The 18,482-nt window shown below is 40.0% G+C and overlaps 2 protein-coding genes across 3 annotated transcripts; one reads left to right on the top strand and one right to left on the bottom strand.

Annotated features, from left to right (window-relative positions):
* Positions 1-254: 254 nt before the first annotated feature.
* Wdr77 (WD repeat domain 77) lies at positions 255-9,272 on the bottom strand. Of its 2 annotated transcripts, none has more exons than XM_074050772.1 (11): positions 8,670-9,272; positions 7,916-8,062; positions 7,484-7,669; positions 6,127-6,268; positions 5,785-5,834; positions 3,939-4,009; positions 3,758-3,812; positions 3,267-3,338; positions 2,635-2,743; positions 2,102-2,170; positions 255-1,376 (listed from the first exon to the last, which is right to left on the bottom strand). In XM_074050772.1, exons 2-11 carry the CDS (start codon positions 8,028-8,030, stop codon positions 1,217-1,219), a joined length of 1,029 nt encoding a protein of 342 aa, XP_073906873.1. In that variant the 5' UTR covers positions 8,031-8,062; positions 8,670-9,272; the 3' UTR covers positions 255-1,216. The 2 variants fall into 2 exon arrangements, with proteins under 2 accessions (XP_073906873.1, XP_020013354.2); XM_020157765.2 differs by lacking the exon at positions 8,670-9,272 and adding an exon at positions 8,259-8,397.
* Positions 8,305-17,990, top strand: Atp5pb (ATP synthase peripheral stalk-membrane subunit b). The gene is made up of 7 exons (XM_020157767.2): positions 8,305-8,439; positions 8,706-8,742; positions 12,113-12,258; positions 13,747-13,910; positions 14,302-14,427; positions 16,528-16,707; positions 17,601-17,990. The coding sequence occupies exons 1-7, from the start codon at positions 8,400-8,402 to the stop codon at positions 17,676-17,678; spliced, it is 771 nt and encodes a 256-aa protein (XP_020013356.1). The 5' UTR covers positions 8,305-8,399; the 3' UTR covers positions 17,679-17,990.
* The last annotated feature ends 492 nt before the right edge of the window (positions 17,991-18,482 follow it).

The raw sequence follows: 18,482 nt of genomic DNA, 5'->3' as shown, positions 1-18,482 counted from the left end.
GCCCATATTTCTTCAAATTGCCCCAGTTTCATGTGCTTTTACCTAAACTTGCAAAGCTCAGAAGTACTTAACTGATTGTATTTAGTTTCAGTACAATGAGTAATTGATCCAAAACTCCAACCAACCCGAATAAATGTTTACCTCATGTAGTTCCAACTGGCAACTCTGGGAACTGGGAAAGCACAGAGGAAAAAGTATGCTGCAAGAGCAACAACCCAACGGCCCACGTAAGTGAAGTGAGACCTAAGAAAGACTTCCAAGCAGACAGGCCAACAATGCCTAAACTTTATTTACTAACCAGTGTTCTGGTTCTCTCCCTGATGCTGGATTTCAAACCCTCAGGAGTCTACAAATACAGCATTCAAACTTCCATTATCCAGAGAAAGGGACCCAGAGGCAGCAGGTCAAGTCCCAGGCTACTTTTGGGTAACAAAGTGACAAAGATTTCATGGTAACAGTCTGCGTCAGTTTTCTAACTTCACTGAAATGTCTTTAAGCTCCCCTAAACTTTCCTCTATGGAATCAAGGACAAAAAAACAAAAACAAACCACTCATCTTTCATAAACACACCACCACAGAGGAGGGATTTATATGGGCATCAAACAAGCACCAGCTGAACTATTCATTCAGCTTGAAATTGGATTTCTGACTCCATTTAATGGCAAAGAGTTGTGCAAAACTGTGGTATGTTTTCCTCAAGGTAGCTGTGCTGGATTTTTGTGAACGGAAGCAGTTCCAAAGATAATGGTGAATTTAAGTTCACTAAAAAAAATAATAAAATAAGTTGCCCCTATCTTTATGAGTAGCATAAAAGCTGCTTCCAAGAACCCAGGGATGCCCACATCCCATATCCCACCCACGCATGGCCAATAGTCAGCTACATGGGAGGCATAAAATCCTTTTGTCAGATTTTTTTTTTTTTGGAAGGGACATTTTGTGTGGGTAAGACGGTGACCTTTATTTCTCCCACCACCAAAAACTATAGATCTATACACACTCTCAGGCACACATCCTTTCCACTTTGAAGAAAGTTTTTCTTCCCTGTATCTACAGGATTCCAGCATCCAGCGTCCACCAGGCTGAGAAACAGTGCCTGTGAACTGCAGAGATCTAGTGACAACATCTTATACAAGGCTCCTATGTTGTCTAACAACTGACCGACAGGGGTGAAAAAGGGGATTCTCATAGGGGATTGCTTCGTTTTCTGAAATCCAGTCTACTCGGCAACACTCTCAGGTCCAGGGGCTGGGAGAGGGTCTGTGGGCACAATATGGTGGATGACCTGATGGTCCCACCCCACTGTGGTGAGGAGGGAGTGATTGAGTGGAGACCAAGTAGCATCTCTCACAAAGTCTCTGTGGGCTCGGCTTCTAAACCTAGAACAAAGAGGAAAAAATAAAGTTTAGGCACAATAGACAGAAGATGAAAAATCACACCTGAAGAACAGAGAACCCAACACACCAGGGCACATCTTTTGATATGTTATACACATTTCACCATCTGTGTGGCCTTATCACCAGGACAGCAGTATAGCTATCCGCAGTGGATGTCACCAATCATCCAATCCACTCTTCTATTTCATAGATGAAGAAATGGTAGATACAATGAGGTAGTAACAAGGGCCAGGGTTTGGCAGCAAATCATGACAAAGAAAGGTGTACAACTCAGATCTTCTATCCAGCAGAGCCTTTAGGTTGCATTTCATATATGTGGTTCTCTATGTGAAGAGGGTAGACTGCCCCCTTGTGGGTAAGAGCTGGAACGTTAGGCTTAGAAATTTTACCCACCACTCATAGTCCTCCTCTAAGAACACTGCTGACTATAAATCAGTCCCAGGAACACCATGGCTCATCTACGGACTGCCTATTTGGAATGTTCAGATCCCTCAGATAACAGACAGAGAACTTTCAGGGATGTAGTTCAAGTGGTAAACCACTTGCCTACCAAGAGTGAGGCCATTGGTTAAATCCATAGTACTGCAAAATAAAAAAAGTTACATGGAAAATTTTTCCTCCAAAGAGGCAATGTACCTGAAGAGAAAAAGGACCTGCTTGCCCACTGCTCCCCCTCCTGATTCCTGATCACAGGACTTCAAACTTACACTTCAGAAAGACTGGAGTCCAGCACAGCAAGTGAGCAGTCTTCACTGAGGGAGGCCAGGAAGGGAACACTAGAAGAGGGCAGAGAGGAATGTGAAAGGTAAAGCCCACAGATTCCAAGAAAAAAAAAAAAAACGTTGTCTCCCCACTTTGGGTTAAGAGCTGGCTACCATTATAAATTCCAAGGGAAGATGAAGGAGCAAAGCCAGGTTCATAAACATCATCCTAGCAACTAACCACCCCATCAGGTCCCTCTTTATAGCTTCAACAACGCAGGGACACAGGCTCTCGCAACCACATAGTACTAGAAGACTATCACAGGATTCATTCATGTTGGGTGCCAAGCTGTTCATTCATTTCCAGACAGCCTATGCAACCCATATAAGGACGAGTCTTCAGAGACCATTGCTGCTTAGAAACCTCAGTTAGAGCACTGCTGGCTCTCAGGAACAATCTAACCAGCTAATGCTTTCCTAGAGACACATCCCCTTCACTGTTCCGAGCTTACCAGACCCCTGGTGACAAAAAACAGTACCTGTGTGGGGAGAACACAAGTCTAGTGACACACTGGGTGTGCACAGCTGATTTGAGGGCACAGTTTGCACTTTTGGTGTCCACAAGAGAGACAGTCCCATTCTCATCACCTTTAGAAGAGAGAGAGCATGTCACAGTGGTTAACAACATGGGCTTTGATGTTAGCCAGACCTGGATTTGAATCCTTGTCTCTTAAGCTTGGACCAGTTAACCACTCTGAGCATCAGTTTTCTCTTTTGCAGAATAGGGATAATAATCACTAGGTGGCTGTGAAAATTAAATTAATGAAGTAGCTATGATTTTAACCATAAACTATTACCATATGCACAGCATTATTACTGCCATAGCAAAACACCTACCCATAGAGCAACAGAATTCCCTGTAGCAAACCGCTTGTTTTGTGGCTGACTTCTAACTATGCCCAGAAAAGGGGAGCCAGAATAATCACAAATCAAATACACTGGAGAAAAAAAAAAAAATAGATTCTCCGAAGTTAAATTAAAACTAACACAATCACCAAGTGCCCAAGCGTGCTGCCAGGATTAAACAGGAAGAGCACAGCACGTGGGATTAGCTCTCTCTCTCATCCTCCCTCTTCCCAGAGTCACTATATAATCTGTCATGCTGTCTTACCAAAGACAAAGACTTCGCTTTGCTGAGGATGCCAAGCCAGGGAGGTAGGAAGGTAACCAGAGGCATTACAGCCTGCAAAGAAGAGAAGGGAGGTTTTGAACAAAACTCAGAACCTAGAAGAAGCAATTTCTCTAAATCCCAGGAGCACCTTCTTCCAGGTTCTCAAACTCTACCAAGGCAGTAGTGTCCTCATCCCTGACCTTACAACCTTTGTTTATCCAATCACTGGGGGCCACAAGTCTCAGTTACATTTCAAGTACATAAATAACAATCCTAGTTCCTCTGCCAAGCTGTTAACAGAGTAAATCATCCACTCAAGAACCAGCCCTTCCTCTTGGTATTCTTTGCATAGAATGGAGTTAGCATGAAGGGGAAAGGAATTATGTCACGGTGACTGGTCACCTGGCAATTCTGCTTTGACTCTGGCAAAAGAGACTCTCTTCTAGGTGGGTTCCAAGAACCAACCCCTCATCACTGACTATCAGACTCACCCATCTGTGATGCTGGCTTGGGGCAACGGGTATCCCAGAGTAAAATTCTATTGTCCTAGGAAGAAAAGGAAAAGGGCTTTACAATACAAAGAAACAGAAAGCCAGGTCTCCATACCAAAGATTTTTGGCCTACTAAGGGTTGGGATGGGGTTTGGGGGCAGGAGAAGAGCCTGTATCTCACCTCACTGCATGAAAGAAACACAGAGTCCTTGTGGGGAGAGGCAGCAACACAGGCAACCTGCCCTGCGTGAGCTGTAAAAAAAACATTACAGAGAAGAGACTGGGAATATTATAAGGCAAGTCTAGATAAAATCATGGGGGCAGGAGGGATATATTAGACAGTTAGTAAGAATAATGAAGGACTCTGTAGTTAGTTAAGATTTCCTGAATGAATGTACTACATAATTCCAGAAGAGCAGTTTTTGTACTAGAAATACACATACCTCTAAACAGTATCCAAAAACTTCCAAGGGAGTTTTAGGGGCTTAGAGTTTCAAGCAAATCAATTCCGCCAATGTTCTTATTCCTAAAATTTAACGGTCTCTACCTTTACAATCACCCTTTACCCACTTTATAAAAGGAACACATACCCCTCACCCAACCCAAATCTTCTAATGCCACAGGGCTCAAATATGTAAAAATCTAAGGGTATCACACCAAGGGCCAAAGAACAAAAGAAAGAGCATCTGGGTGATGCCAAGTGAAGGGGACTGACCTTATTTCAGTCACACCACAAACACAAGTGTAGCTCTGTGACTTTTCTGCATTTGTCTAATAATGAGAACTAAAACATATGATGACTACTATTAGACTCTTAACAAGTTTATCAAATTTCCAAATTAAGTCAGACTTTTTCTGAAGAAAGTGAAGTCTACCTTGGCCAAATGGATTAACAGTGCATATTGGCTTTTGTCATTAGGCAATTTTGTAGACATTTTTCATAAACAGGCTTGCTCGACAAACTTAAAATTTTGACAAATACACACTTAGAACAATGTATAATAAATGACATGCCAGTGATCAGCCTTTGCAACTACCTAAAATCTCTTATATACCAATTTTAAAATGGTGAGAGGGTGCAGCTTTTAAATTCTACATGCAAAAAAACTGTGAAGATCACTGTTATGCTTTAATTCAAGGCTGTACAAAACACCATCTCTCTCATGCACAGATGGCATAGCTCAAGTGGTAGAGCACCTGACTAGCAAGTGCGAGGCCCTAAGTTCAACCCCCAGTACCACCAAAACCCCATCTCTAAAGTCACTTCACTAGACCTTTCAGGGAAGTCTGAATGTGGCCCTGCCCTGAGGATTAAACCTCCTTCTTTTCTAGCCCTAGAATCTATCTTTCATGAATCAAAAATTCATCAAGAATAGCTACCAAAATAAAGTCAACTACTAGCACGATTGATGAAGGTAAGTAGATATAGAACATTAAAAAACAGTGATGGCATACCCCAGAAAAAATATTTTACGGAGACAAATATTCAAAAGTTCCATATTCAAAAGTCTCAGGGCATATATTCCTTGAGAATGTCAAGGCTCCATTATGCTTGGGTTAAACAAATGAAGTAGTCTAGAAATGGGAATGACAGTAAGAGCACTTGAATGATGTGACAAGAAAATAGGATTTTAATTTGCAGGCCACAACAAACCAACTAAGATTCAAGAGTAGAAGAATGCAGGTAAATGAGTATACCACCTCTTGGAGGTAAAGCCTGGAAGTGAATGAGATGTAAGAAATGTACAGGAAGGTGATGGACCAAATGGAGAAAGATTCAAAGGAACATGGTGACCAAATGAGAGTGTAAGCCCTATGTAGCCAAGAAGGTATAAGACAACAGAAACAGGGAAATTGAGAAAAAGGCAAGGGATAAATATTGGAGCCTGAGAATTGTTAGAGAAAAAAACACCTCCAAGCAGAACATGGAACTGTTGCTCCTAATAGCCAAGTAAGGTTCACAGAGCGCAGAGGGCAGAATAAAAGCAAGACAGCTAAGGCCAGACTGAAAAGCAAGAAATACTCACCTCGGTATGAACTCAGTACCATCTGCTGAGCAAGGTCCCAAATCTTGATACTAAGAAGCAAAAGAGACAGGATGCAGACACTTAATCTTGACCTACATTATCAATATAAAAATGTGTTCAAACAAGAACTTCCTGTAACCAACACATCCCATATCTTTGCCTCCTGGACTCCTGCTGTGGTCTATTTACAGTGGATTGCTAAATCTAAGGAAACCTTATGGATATATCATAATAGTCACTAGATTCTTACATGGAGTACAAAAATTACTTAATGAGACTAACAGGATAGTAAGGACACCCACAGGAAGCCTAGAGACAGGGCTGAGGAGAGCAGGGACCCACCAGAAGTCTTTGCTACCACTGACAGCTTGTGTGCCAGAGCTCAGGACACTGACCGTAGACACAATGTCATCATGCTCATACTTGCAGAACTTGCTGACAATAAGTGTCTCGTTGTCATCCAGCTCCCACAGTTCAACAGCACCTGTTGGGAATGAGGTGAGGGGGACCAGTGAAGGAAAACATAACCTTGAATTATACCAAGATAGTAATTCAATTGTAGGCCTCAAGCAGTCATTGTCACTAAACTAACAAAGTTATTCCCTTAAAACCAAAGTCCACTTCACTAAAGGATTTAGCTAACGTCCAGGCCATTTGGTTTTATGCTGTCTTATTGTTTTCTAATAACAGCCCAGACAAGTATATGGGGAAAGCTCCTAGAAAAAGTTAGAAAAAGATGAAACAGCCTGTAAAATCCATTACTCTTCCAGTGAGAAAACACTAGAAAATCATTTCCCAAGGGATAAGAATGAAATCTACACAATTGTCTAAGAATATAGTTCAGTCATGCTAACCTTTGCTTATTACTCAGACACTAATAAGTATGTGCTGAGCTGTTTGAATAAATGTTTGCAGTCTTAGCATTAAATTCAACAGTCAGAGGCTCGATTTTTTTTTTTTTTTTTTTTTTGTGGTACTGGGGGTTAAATTCAGGGCCTCATGCTTTACCAATTGAGCCACTCTGCCAGCCCTTTTTGCATTGGCTATTTCTTATACGGTCTCGCTTTGCTTAGGTCATTCTGGACCATGATGCTGTTTATGCTTCTCCAGCAAAACTGGGATCACAGGCTTGCACCACAGTGCCCAGCCACTGCTTGAGGTTGGTGGGGACAGGGAGTCTCACAAACTTTTTGCACGGGCTAGCCTCGAACCTCCTGATCTATGCCTCCTGAGTAGAGGCTCAATGTTCCAATGTTCTACCGTTTAACTTTCACACACTGCCTGTCAACTTCTAAATTCTGGGTTGTTGTTTCTTTTTAATGCCAAAGCCTACATTGCTTAGCCTGACATTCAAAACAATGCAGAATGGAGACATTTAAGAAAAAATGGAAAGACAGGTAGCACAGACTGGCTTCAACCAAGATTATCCTTGGTCTGGGCTGCGGGGGTCAGGGGAAAGATTACAAGCTATTTCTTCATTTTCTTATGGATTTTTTTTTTTCTGGGACTCCCACCTGGTAATTTAGAATCTTGGAAAAGATACTTCCTACCTACACTAGAGTTCGCGTTTGGGGCTAACACTATCTGCTTGCTCCTCCAATCACTGAGTATGGGATGCTTTAACATTGAGCCCAGCCTAACCTGTACCCAAAGCCTCCATTCAACTGGGAGAGTGGGGAGTGAGGGGAAAACGACTCACCTGAATCAGAAGCCACTAGGATACCTCGGTCTCCCACCCAAGTGAGGTCGGCCACTCCGGCCTCCGTCTGGACTCCGGCGGAGCAGAAGCCTTCGTTGGGGGCGGCACACGGGTCCTTGAAAAGCCAGAGGGAGCCAGCCCAGCAGCGACCACTCAGGCTGGAGGCTCCCAGCAGAAGCGCCCCATCTACGGGGGAAGGAGGCACAAGGCTGTCAGCGCAAGTAGATAGATGGACCGGCTGGTCTCCATGGTGACCGCACCGGACAGCACGCGGACCGGATCTGGACCTGAGCTCAGAAATGTGGGGCAGGGCTGGGGCAGCTCGGCGACGCGAGGCAGGCAAGGGTCAGGATGGCACGAGGGGTGGGGAGGGCTGAGAGGGTCGGCCCGGGCTGGGACGAGGGTGCTCCCAGGCCTGGGATCTTGGCTCACCAGACCGGTACCGCGCAGCCTCCAACTGCCGTTCCATACAGGCAGGCGCATTAGGGGGAAGGTTCCACTCGCGGGCCGCCGGAGGCACTAACGGGGGAGGGGTCTCCTTCCGCATCTCCACGGTTCCAAACCCAACCTAAACCCAAACTGAATGCCAGTCCGATTCAGCTCGGGTGGCAACCCCACGTGGTGCACCACTGGGCCTCCGCCCCTCTCCGAAGACTACAGTAACTCTACTTCTCGCGAGAACTGCTTCTACGCTTCCGTCCCGCTTTCTACCTACCCCCTCCCGCAACAGGTTATCAGGGCGCTTTGCCTCTTCTCGCGAGAGGATAAAAAATACCTCGCCCGAGGAAAACTGACAAGACAGTACGATGTTCTCGTCTCGCGAGACTTGCTAGTGGCCATCTTGCTTCTGCCCCTGATACAGTCTCCGGACGGGGTCACGGGGACGCTAGGCCCGCTGTCCAGACCCTTGTTGACCATGCTGTCCCGGGTGGTACTTTCTGCTGCCGCCACAGCGGGTGAGAGGTGTAGAAGCTTGTCTGGGCTATCAGGGTGAATGGAAAGAAGCAAGTATGGGGGGTCACAAGGAGGGGAAAAGTGGGTGAAGAAAAGCGCAGCGAGATTTGGGCCTGAGTGCCCATCGGTGCCGGTAGGAAGGGGAGCGCCAGGTGGGGGATGGGAGAGAGGGGTCCATGGCCATAGTGCTCGGTGCCCGCAGAGACAGAGGAAGGGACAAAGTAGATTTTACCTTGACTTTGCTGACCTGCGCCTTGTGTATCTGCAGCCCCCTGTCTGAAGAACGCAGCCCTCCTAGGACCAGGGTAAGTGAGCAGTGTCTTGCCCTTGTTTATCACCTTGCTTCATGTCCCTGTTTCTTCTTAGCTTTAGCTTTTCTTCCTAATTTCGGGCCGCTTAAAGTCTCATTACAACTCTTTTTCCTGTAAACTACCTGCAACGCCATCATATCCCCTAGTCATGAGGACTTAATAGGATAACTAAAGAGTTAACACCAAACTGGAAACTGGTTTTTCTTTTAAGCTCCACCCCTTCCCTGTGACCTTCAGGTAAGTGCAGTTCTGAATCAGTTACTAGAGTACATACCCAAGAGCAAAATTTGTTAATTAAAACAGTGAAGCTTGTTTTCACTATCTCCCAGGAAACTTGCTTTTTACTGCTGGATCATAAAAGTCAGAGAAATCATTCATTGATTCGGTGAATGTTTATCTTGCCACCCATATAACCAAAGATCACAGTACTAAGGCTGTGTGAGTGCCTGCCTCCTTGTAGCCCACAGCTCATCTGGGTAGAGGCAGTAGGGTAGTGAGACTTACCAGCTGTGAGACTCCACTTTCTTTGCCTGCAAAATAGAGATAATCATACATTATAGGTTCTGAAAATTAAGAGACTTAATTCCTGTGAAACTTTAAAAACTTGGCACATAGTATGTGCTTAGTAAATGTTAACAGCTGTTGCTTTTTAAATTGTGTTCTAAAACATGTTAGGTTTTGGTGTGTTTTTTTTGTTTCTGTTGAAATTTTTTTACTCCCAAACTTAATCATAGAGCTTGAAAAATGTGGTAACTACACTGTGGTTTGAACTGGTTTTAATTTACCTGTAATTGTCTTATGTATGCAATAAAGTGAAGGTATAATTGACTGCTCCCAACTTACTGGAGAAAAACATTAAAAAATAATTGTCCAAACTTAGCATAATCCAAAAGGCCCAGCATGAATTGATCCCATCCTACCTCTTGATTCCTTCTACTTTCATTTTCTTAATTATACTGGTCTTGCTGTTTCTCTGAAAACTGCCAAGCTCATTCTTGCCTTAGGATCTTTTTTCCCCTGGTCTTTGGTTCAAATGTCATCTGACCTACCATAAAACTTCCCTGTTCTCTTGCTCCTGCCCCTCCACATTTTTCTTCATAATACTTACAGCTGTCTAAAGTTTTGTATGGACATACATACTTCTTACACCCTCATGAAAATGTTGAAGATTAGGACTTTGTTCATTGCTGTGTTCCTAGGGCCTGGCGTGAGTAGAAAGTCAAACATTATGTTGATTAATTGAAAGAATGATAGCCCATGGGTGGGGAGGACTTTGTAAAGGATGTGCTGGAGATGTTCTGAAGACTAGTGGAACTTGGCAGTCATTAAGTGAAAGGCATACTAGGCAGAAGGAGCAGCAAAGGCAAGTGCTTGTTTTTGAGGGGTGTTAGTAGTTCCATATGGATGGAGGTAGGAAAATAAAGGAAGATGAAGTTATAAAATTTGACAGGTACTGGGTCAAGAATGCTGTATTAAGTAGGCAGAGCCTATTAAAGAGTTTTCAAGTGAAATTTGCAAGTCAAATACTGCCAAGTCAAATTGGCAGTAATATGAACAAGCTAGATTTTAGGGGTATTAGACAAGACACAGAAAGATCAGATTTCAGATTGTTTAAGAGAGGAGAAAGGGTTCAACTAAGACTTTCAGTTGGGGAGAGGATTTGTGTCAGCTTAAAGCAAGTCCTCGAATGCTGAGTTAAATCTGTAGTACTCAACCTCAATCAGCTTTTGCATGGGACATGTGGCAACTTCTGGAGACATTTTTTTGGGTGTCACCAGTGGGAGGTGGGAGAGGGAGATTTAGCGCTAAACGTTCAACAGTACATAAAACAGCTTGCACAGCAAAGAATTATCCAGTCCAAAATGTCCTAGGTTCAATCCCCAGCATGGAAGGAAAAAAAAAGATAGACATGAACCAAAATCAATGAAATAATATAAACTTTTTTTGGCAGTAATGGGGTTTGAACTCAGGGCTTTGCTTTTGCTGAGCAGGTGCTTTACCTCTTGAGCCTGAAATGCTAAAAACTCTTAAAGTGCAAGGGGATAGAGCCAGAGAGAGTAGGGGAGGTGGGAGATATGAAATGGGGCAGAATCATACTAAGAAGTTGAAGGAGTCTAAGTTTGACAGTGAATATGAATGAGCCAAAAGATTTTATCCAAAGCTTAATGAGACATCAATATGCTGTAACCAGGCTAGGCACCAGCAAGCAGTGCTGCTTAGGAAGCTGAGATCGGGAGGAACGGAGTTCAAGGTCTGCCTGAGAAACAAATTCAAGAGACCCCATCTCCAGAATAACCTAAGCAAAATGGACTGGAGGTGTGGCTCAGTAGTCGGCTGTCTGCTTTGCAAGTGTGACATGCTGAGTTTAAACCCCAGTCCCACCAAAAAAAAAATTTTTTATATATATATATATATATATTTTCTGTAACTGCTAAAAATACAGTCTTAGGCTGCTTTAATACAAGAGGAGTTTACAAATCTGTCAATGATAGTGTAATATTTTAAGCCTAGTACTGACATGGAGTAAATATTATTTACTGGTTATGAATTGGTCAGACTATATTTAAAATATCATGATCGGTTCTGTATACCTCATTTTTTAAAAAACAAAACCGGAGAGCTCTTTCTGGTCAGGAGTCAGGACTTTGAGAGAACTATGATGTTTAACCCAGATACATGAGTATTACATTACATAGACAAGAAAAATTAGAACCAATGGATTGGGGTTCCAAGGATGTATGTAGCAGCTCAATTCAAAGTGGACATAATGAGAACTACCCAACACTGAAAAGGCCTGTTACCCATAGTGGTTATCAGCCATCCCATCAAAGGAAATATTCAGAAAGTTCAAAGTTCTTGGTGTCAAGGAGCTTGTAACACAACAGGCATACAATAACTAACAGTTTGTACAGAACTTTACCATTTACCAAGCTCCATATGTATGCACTTTACATATGTTAGCTCAGTCCTCATAACAACCCTATAAAGTAATATACTTTATTTCCATTTTGCATAGGGAAATCTGAGATTACAAAAGTTTAAAGATCTTGCTCAAAGTCAAATGCTAGGATGAGGATTTCAACCCAGAGAGTCTGGCTGTAGAGTCAGACTCTACATGCATATGTCATTCCTAATAATAGGCATACATAGTACTAGATGAGTTATCTAGATAAAATTTATAGAAAGAATTCTGCTGTTGGGTAGAAAGTTATATAAGGCTTTAAGTGTCTGAAAGTCATTCTTCCCATTATTATAATAGAAAACTGCTTCAGTCCTCATCTCCAGTCATTGTTTCTGCTAATTGTTCATACATTGCGTTTTCTCTGAAAAACAGGTTTTAAATTTGTACAATTGCTACTTGTAGGGTATTGCAGGCAAAAAGGATCTTTCACACAGGGCAGCCAAGTCTTGCCCCTCTACCACCTCTTCCTGAATATGGAGGGAAAGTACGTCTTGGGCTGATCCCTGAGGAATTCTTTCAGTTCCTTTATCCTAAAACTGGCGTAACAGGTGAGAATTTGCCCAATCTTCAGTAGTGTATTTGGATGGTACCACTAAAATTAGGTCAGCTGTTCCTTAAAAGGTGATTCAGTATAAAAATTGGTTGCTCTAACTCTGGAATGAGTCTGTTTGGGGTTTTAACTTAATTTTATAACATTGTTTTCATTTCTTGACATAACAAATTTCTTGAATGCCTGCACAATGCCAGACAGTTCTAGGCATACAATGGCAGACTAAGTTAAGTGCCTGTCATTAGGGAACATAGATTTTATTGTAGGATTAAACAATTTCTAAAAGACAACTAACTATATACATATACTGTCAGGCAATAAAAAGAGCTGTGGATAAAATAAAGCAGTAGAAACTATTAAATTGCATGTGTGTATATATAGCTGGACAGATATACATAGTAACAAATTGGACCATCTTTATCAGTTGTCTCCCTTTTAAAAAGGCATAAACTTTCAAAGCCTTGCTTTTTTATAATGAATATGATTTCATGTTTGTTATTTAATCCTTACAACATTCCCCTGGAGACTTTTTATTACCGAGAATAACTAGAAAAACATTTTTCTGAGGTGATACTATCTTTCTAGTAACTAAGCTGGTCTTGAGCATAGGCCCCTGCTTAAGTTAGCATTCTTTCTGCTACACACACTGCCTTTCTTCCTGTACCCAAATACTGTTAGGACTATGGAACATTGGGAACTAAAGTTTGAACCCTATAATGATCTATAGCATTTCCTTAACTGAAAGAAAATTTGTGTACTCAGATCTCCATAGATGATAAAAATGTTACAAATGATTGACTTTTCTTGCAAATTCATACTTAAAATTTATATATTAAAGGCAATTTTTTGAAAACGAACTATTGAAACTTTGGGAAATCTGGATAAAATATATTTGAGACTATAACCCTTTTGCTCATAAAACATCTTAACATTCCTTGTTACTAGCGCTGCTCAGAAATACTATGAAATGCACTACAAAATAGAAGCACAAAAAAACACTCCTGGCATATCCCAACCTAACATCTTAGGAGGCATGGAAGAAAATGCTAAAGAAATGTTTGTGTCCAGAGTCCTAAATCATGGTTTATGTCCTTTCAGAACTCATGGCCTGGTTAAAGAAAAAGGTGACTGTAAATGAAGCATTATAATTAGATGCTATAGGAGTTAAGAATTCAGATATTTATTTCTTCCTTTTACATAAATGTTTGGTTTTTTTGTTTCTCTCCTATGTCAGATTGCTGTTCAGTAAAAATAGGCAGCAAGTGTAGAAATTTTTATCCTATCTAAATGCTTTCATTCAATAAATAGTATATTTTGCTAGACAGATTACTTCAGAAAGTAACCTGACATCTTTGTAAAATATTTGTTGAGCTTTTACATTGTTATTTAACTTTGTCTTCAAATAATGAAATTCAGAAATATCTTTGTATCTTTCCCTTTTTAAGCATAACATATCCATTCATAAAGTCACTTTTTCTTCTTTTAGGACCCTACATGCTGGGAACTGGGCTTATCTTGTATTTCCTATCTAAAGAAATATATGTGATTACCCCAGAGACTGTCTCAGCCATGTCAGTAATAGGGTTACTTGTCTATGTAATTAAAAAATATGGTGCCTCCGTTGCAGAATTTATTGACAAACTCAATGAGGTAAGGATCGTAAACTTTATTTCCCATTTTAGGCTGTAGCAGAAACACCGAAGCTATCTAGTGATATTTTTATATGATTGTTAGAGGAAGAACATAAAGAAATAAATCTAATCATACTGATTACAATTATAGGTATTAAATTTAGTTACTAATTTGAGATCATTTTCTTTTACATCTAGTCTTATTCAGTAAGGTATTTTCCTTAGTCTTATTCAGTAACATTGTGTAGCTCTTATAGGCAGTTCTTCTTAATAATTTGTGCATTCCTGTATATGTGCATCTTTCTTTGGGTATTTTCACAAATGAGATATAAAACTTTGAGGGAGCATAAAATGAATTTATTTTTATGACCTTGATGCTTTCACTCACCTTTGTTAAGTCATGATTACAGCAAAAAATTGCCCAACTAGAAGAGGTGAAGCAAGCTTCCATCAAACAAATCCAGGATGCAATTGAATTGGAGAAGTCACAGCAAGCACTGGTTCAGAAGCGCCACTATCTTTTTGATGTCCAGAGGGTAGGTTTCAGTAGCTCTCGAAGAGAATAAAGTTACTCATTTATATGCATTTTAAAAAAAAAAATACTCTGGTTTCTGTTCAGATCACATAAATCTTTCACCTTGTCTGGCATGCACAAGGCTCTGGGTTCAATCTTCAGCTCTGGAAAGGAAAAAAAAAATAGACATTTTATTAAGAAGATTTGGGTAGAGGTTGGCAATTATGGCTATTTAGACATTAAAGAACTGTCAAGTGAAAAAATACTTGGGATTGTTCTAAAATTGCAAACCGAATAAGTTGTAAAAGAGCACAGTTTGATCTGCACAAAATGAAAATAGTCATTAAGAAAAGCCAAAGTTGAAGAATAAATTATAGATTTCATACACACTTGCTATAAGAAAATCTTACTTACATATTTCCTATTAGAAAAACTAATACCTTAAATTCAAATTCTCAGCATAAGTACATTCTAAAATACTTAGTTTCTAAGATTAGGAACATGTTCAAGTATTTTGTTATTTGAACCTAATATTTAAAAGAAAGATTTGTAGCATTGAAATTTTATATTATAGAAGCACCTGTGAAATGAAAAGTGAGAAACTGAAATAGAGTAATATCTAAAACATTAGGATCTAGGCCAGCATTTCTCAGTGTGGTCTTAATACCCAGTGCATCAGAGCCAGTATAGGTTTTTAGACCCATTCTAAGACCTGTAGGTAGAACCACAGCCTCTCTTAGGGGTAAGGATCCATATTCTTTTAAACAAGATCCCTAAAGATTTCTAGAACATATAGGTTTTTTATAAGTCAAATGATACTCATAGATACTGAAGTTCTTCCTGTGTGGGTATTGTGGTCTAGGCAGGGTGTTGAAAATATAGCAGGAAATGAAAATTTCTGCCTTCAGGAATTTATTTTCTAGCCAGGCATTGGGGGAGAATTGGAAAGTAAATACTTGAGTGCACATGAGTGGCAATGAGTAATGAGTGCTAGAAACAACTATAAACTACTGTTAAAGCAAAAGACATTGCAGAGTGAATGATTTGCTACTTTATAGGGCAGTGAGGAAAGGCTTCTAAATGTGATATTTGAGCAGGGACCTGAAAGAAGTAATGGTGCAAGCTATGTGGATTTCTGGGGAAATAGTGTTCCAGGCAAAGGGTAAAGCAAGTGCCAGGGCATAACCTGGAAGTTTTCTTGGCATAATCAAGGAAAAGTCAGGAGGCTGATGTAACTGAAACAGGATGGGCAAAAGGAGAAAATAAAAGAAAGCAAGGGAATTAAAGGAAAAGGATAGCCAGGGACTATCACATGTAAAGTCATACAGGCTTTTTTGAGGACTTAGACCTGTACTATGGATGAGAAACTCAAAAACGATAGGATCCCACATCTCTGGCAGCCTTGTTGCAAATAGCCTTCAAATCAGTTTGAGATGCCTGCAGGTGAGCCAAGTACAGATTCTTAAAGAGCATGGGCTTTGTAGCCTGGCTTATTTATTAGTTCTGTAACCTTGAGCAAATTCATTAACTTCTGTCTCTGTAAAATGGATATACCTATAACTATCCGCATGGTGTGGTTATAAGATTTAATTGAACTCACACACACACACACACACACACACACAAGAATGTTTAGAATATAGCAGGTACTCAACACGTGAGCTGTCATTTAAGAAAGTATTCACACAGTGCAAAGACAAATATACAATATGTATATAGCACTATATATATATAGTAGAAAAGTTGGAAGCAACCTAATCTATTAATAGAGCTTAACTAAATGAGTAATGGAACACCAATATAGTGAAATCCAGTGTATCTTAAAATCGAGTAAGTTTTGCATATCAATTAAAGTGATGTTTATGTATACATACCTATATTGTGTTTATTAAATATTTTTCAGAGAGAATATAAGAAAAACATGAAATGGTAGTCATGGGAAAGTCAGGAGAGACTTATTTCTCACTGCCTATGCTTATAAATACATTTTTACTGCTGCTGCTGTAATTCTTTTTACTACATGTATGTTACTGTTTCATATTAAAGGAAATTCACATAAAAGAAGTGGACTGTTCTTCAGAAGTACGCAGAGAGCATTAATCATTTCTTAATTTTGTCCCAGAATAACATTGCTATGGCCTTGGAGGTTACTTACCGGGATCGGCTACATAAAGTTTATAAGGAGGTCAAGAGTCGCCTGGACTATCATATCTCGGTGCAGGATATGATGCGTCGAAAGGAGCAAGAGCACATGATAAACTGGGTAGAGAAGAATGTGGTACAGAGCATCTCCACACAGCAGGTACATGCTGGTTTGTAGCCTCTGGAGTTGTACTGGTATCACCAGTAAGCATCTGCTAATGATTTTTAAAAGAAGGAGTAACCAGGAAGGAGTCTAATTCCAAGCCTAGAAACAGAAGGGTTTAATTTTTTTAATGGTGGTAATCTAGAAGATGATACACAGATGCCATGATGGCTTTCCCTGTTCTTTAAAGTTAGGTTTACCAAAGGGTTTTATGATCTCCATTTCATTTCCCATTTCTAGCTGCTTAACTCATCTACCTGAACAGAATAGGAATATTTTATATTTGCTCAAATTGTATTTTTTTATTTATATTCTTTATTTACTTATGATTTTATTTCTTTCCCAGCTACATTGCATATATAGGCATTTCTGGTCATTTCCTGCATAACCTGTACAGAACTAGAACAACAGTGTCTATCAAAATTTGAAGGGTTGTTTTTAATAAACTGCCTTTACATAAAAGTAATATACACACCTTTAAGAAACTTAGAAAAATACCAAAAAGTATAAAAAAAGAGACATAATTATTTTTATTCTTAACATTTCTATATTTCTAATGATTGTTGGTTGGTCTTTTTCAAGGATCTGTTAGCTGTATAAGCCAACATTATGGGCAGATGATTATAGGAATGTCTGGCCTGAAATTCTTTGTAGGTTTCACTTGTAAAAAGCTGTGAGGCAGAGAATTTTAACTACCTGGATTTGCTTTGAAAATATATTGCATCTCCTTTATGTTACATAATTAATTTTACTTCTAAACTTTTCTAGTAGACTTACATACAAAGTCAGTAATCATCTTGAGGTTCTGGTCTGGTAGGAGGCATCTTTTAGAATTATATTTATATCCATTTGTGTGTTAGAAAGGTCTAACCAGATGTCTCTTATCACAGGAAAAGGAGACGATTGCCAAGTGCATTGCGGATCTAAAGCTGCTCGCAAAGAAGGCACAAGCACAGCCAGTTATGTAAATGTAGCTCTCCCGGTTGAGACCGCCACCAACATTTAGCAGACACTGGTCTATGACACAGAATCTTTCTATACTGCTGTCTGCTAAAATTACAGTTCACCTGTCTTGAAAAGTTCAAGTTTCATTTAGTGAGAACTAAGTCTGTTGGTCAGTCAGATGTTTGTCATCCTTACTCTGCATTTTAAGATGCTCAGTGATCACTTTTGAATCAGCAGTTTGCGTTTATTAAAGTTGGTTGCCTAACTAAAAGTTTCCAAGTTATAGTTTAAATTTGTAATTCTACCATCTTGCAATAAAGTGACAATTGAAACAAGGTTTTTTAAGTTTCAAAATTCTCTGAAATAACAGTTTAACATTTTTGTATGTGTAAAAATGAGTCATTGAACTAGTATCTTGTTTGTGAGACCATTCACTGATATTTCCAGCTAATTAATAGATTATGAGAAGCTTAAGGCTTGTTTGTACCACTCTTAAATAACTAAAGGAAATGCATACCAAGTCATGTCATTAACTGGAGAATTTTAGTAGTATACCTGTAGAAAATACTATAGACTCATTGTCATAAAATCATATAATAATCTAACATATAACTATCAAGAACACAGAAGAGGACTAGAGATGTAACTCAGTGGTAGAGAACTTGCCTAGCATGGCTGAGGCTCTGGATTTGGCCCCCAACACTAAAGAAGGAAAGGAACAAAGGAGGGAGGAAAAGAAAAGAAAGAATTGTACTTCCCCCCACTGTGAGGTTTATCCTATTATTGAAAATGAAACAAAAAAACAAGTTTTTGATGATGAGGATGTG

This window comes from Castor canadensis, chromosome 12 (assembly GCF_047511655.1).
Source record: "Castor canadensis chromosome 12, mCasCan1.hap1v2, whole genome shotgun sequence".
Classification (NCBI taxonomy): Eukaryota; Metazoa; Chordata; class Mammalia; order Rodentia; family Castoridae; genus Castor; species Castor canadensis.
Note: the sequence above shows the minus strand (reverse complement) of the source record. Positions and strands in the feature narration are given on the sequence as shown.

Excerpts from the sequence above, each read along its gene's own strand:
- Wdr77 (XM_074050772.1), bottom strand. The coding sequence starts at position 8,030 with ATGCGGAAGGAGACCCCTCCCCCGTTAGTGCCTCCGGCGGCCCGCGAG. Across the intron at positions 5,835-6,126 it reads AGTGGTAGCAAAGACTTCTG|TATCAAGATTTGGGACCTTG; the intron begins GTGGGTCCCTGC and ends TTTGCTTCTTAG. Across the intron at positions 3,813-3,938 it reads TGTTTCTTTCATGCAGTGAG|GACAATAGAATTTTACTCTG; the intron begins GTGAGATACAGG and ends TTTTCTTCCTAG.
- Atp5pb (XM_020157767.2), top strand. The coding sequence starts at position 8,400 with ATGCTGTCCCGGGTGGTACTTTCTGCTGCCGCCACAGCGG. Across the intron at positions 8,440-8,705 it reads TTCTGCTGCCGCCACAGCGG|CCCCCTGTCTGAAGAACGCA; the intron begins GTGAGAGGTGTA and ends GTGTATCTGCAG. Across the intron at positions 16,708-17,600 it reads AGAGCATCTCCACACAGCAG|GAAAAGGAGACGATTGCCAA; the intron begins GTACATGCTGGT and ends CTCTTATCACAG.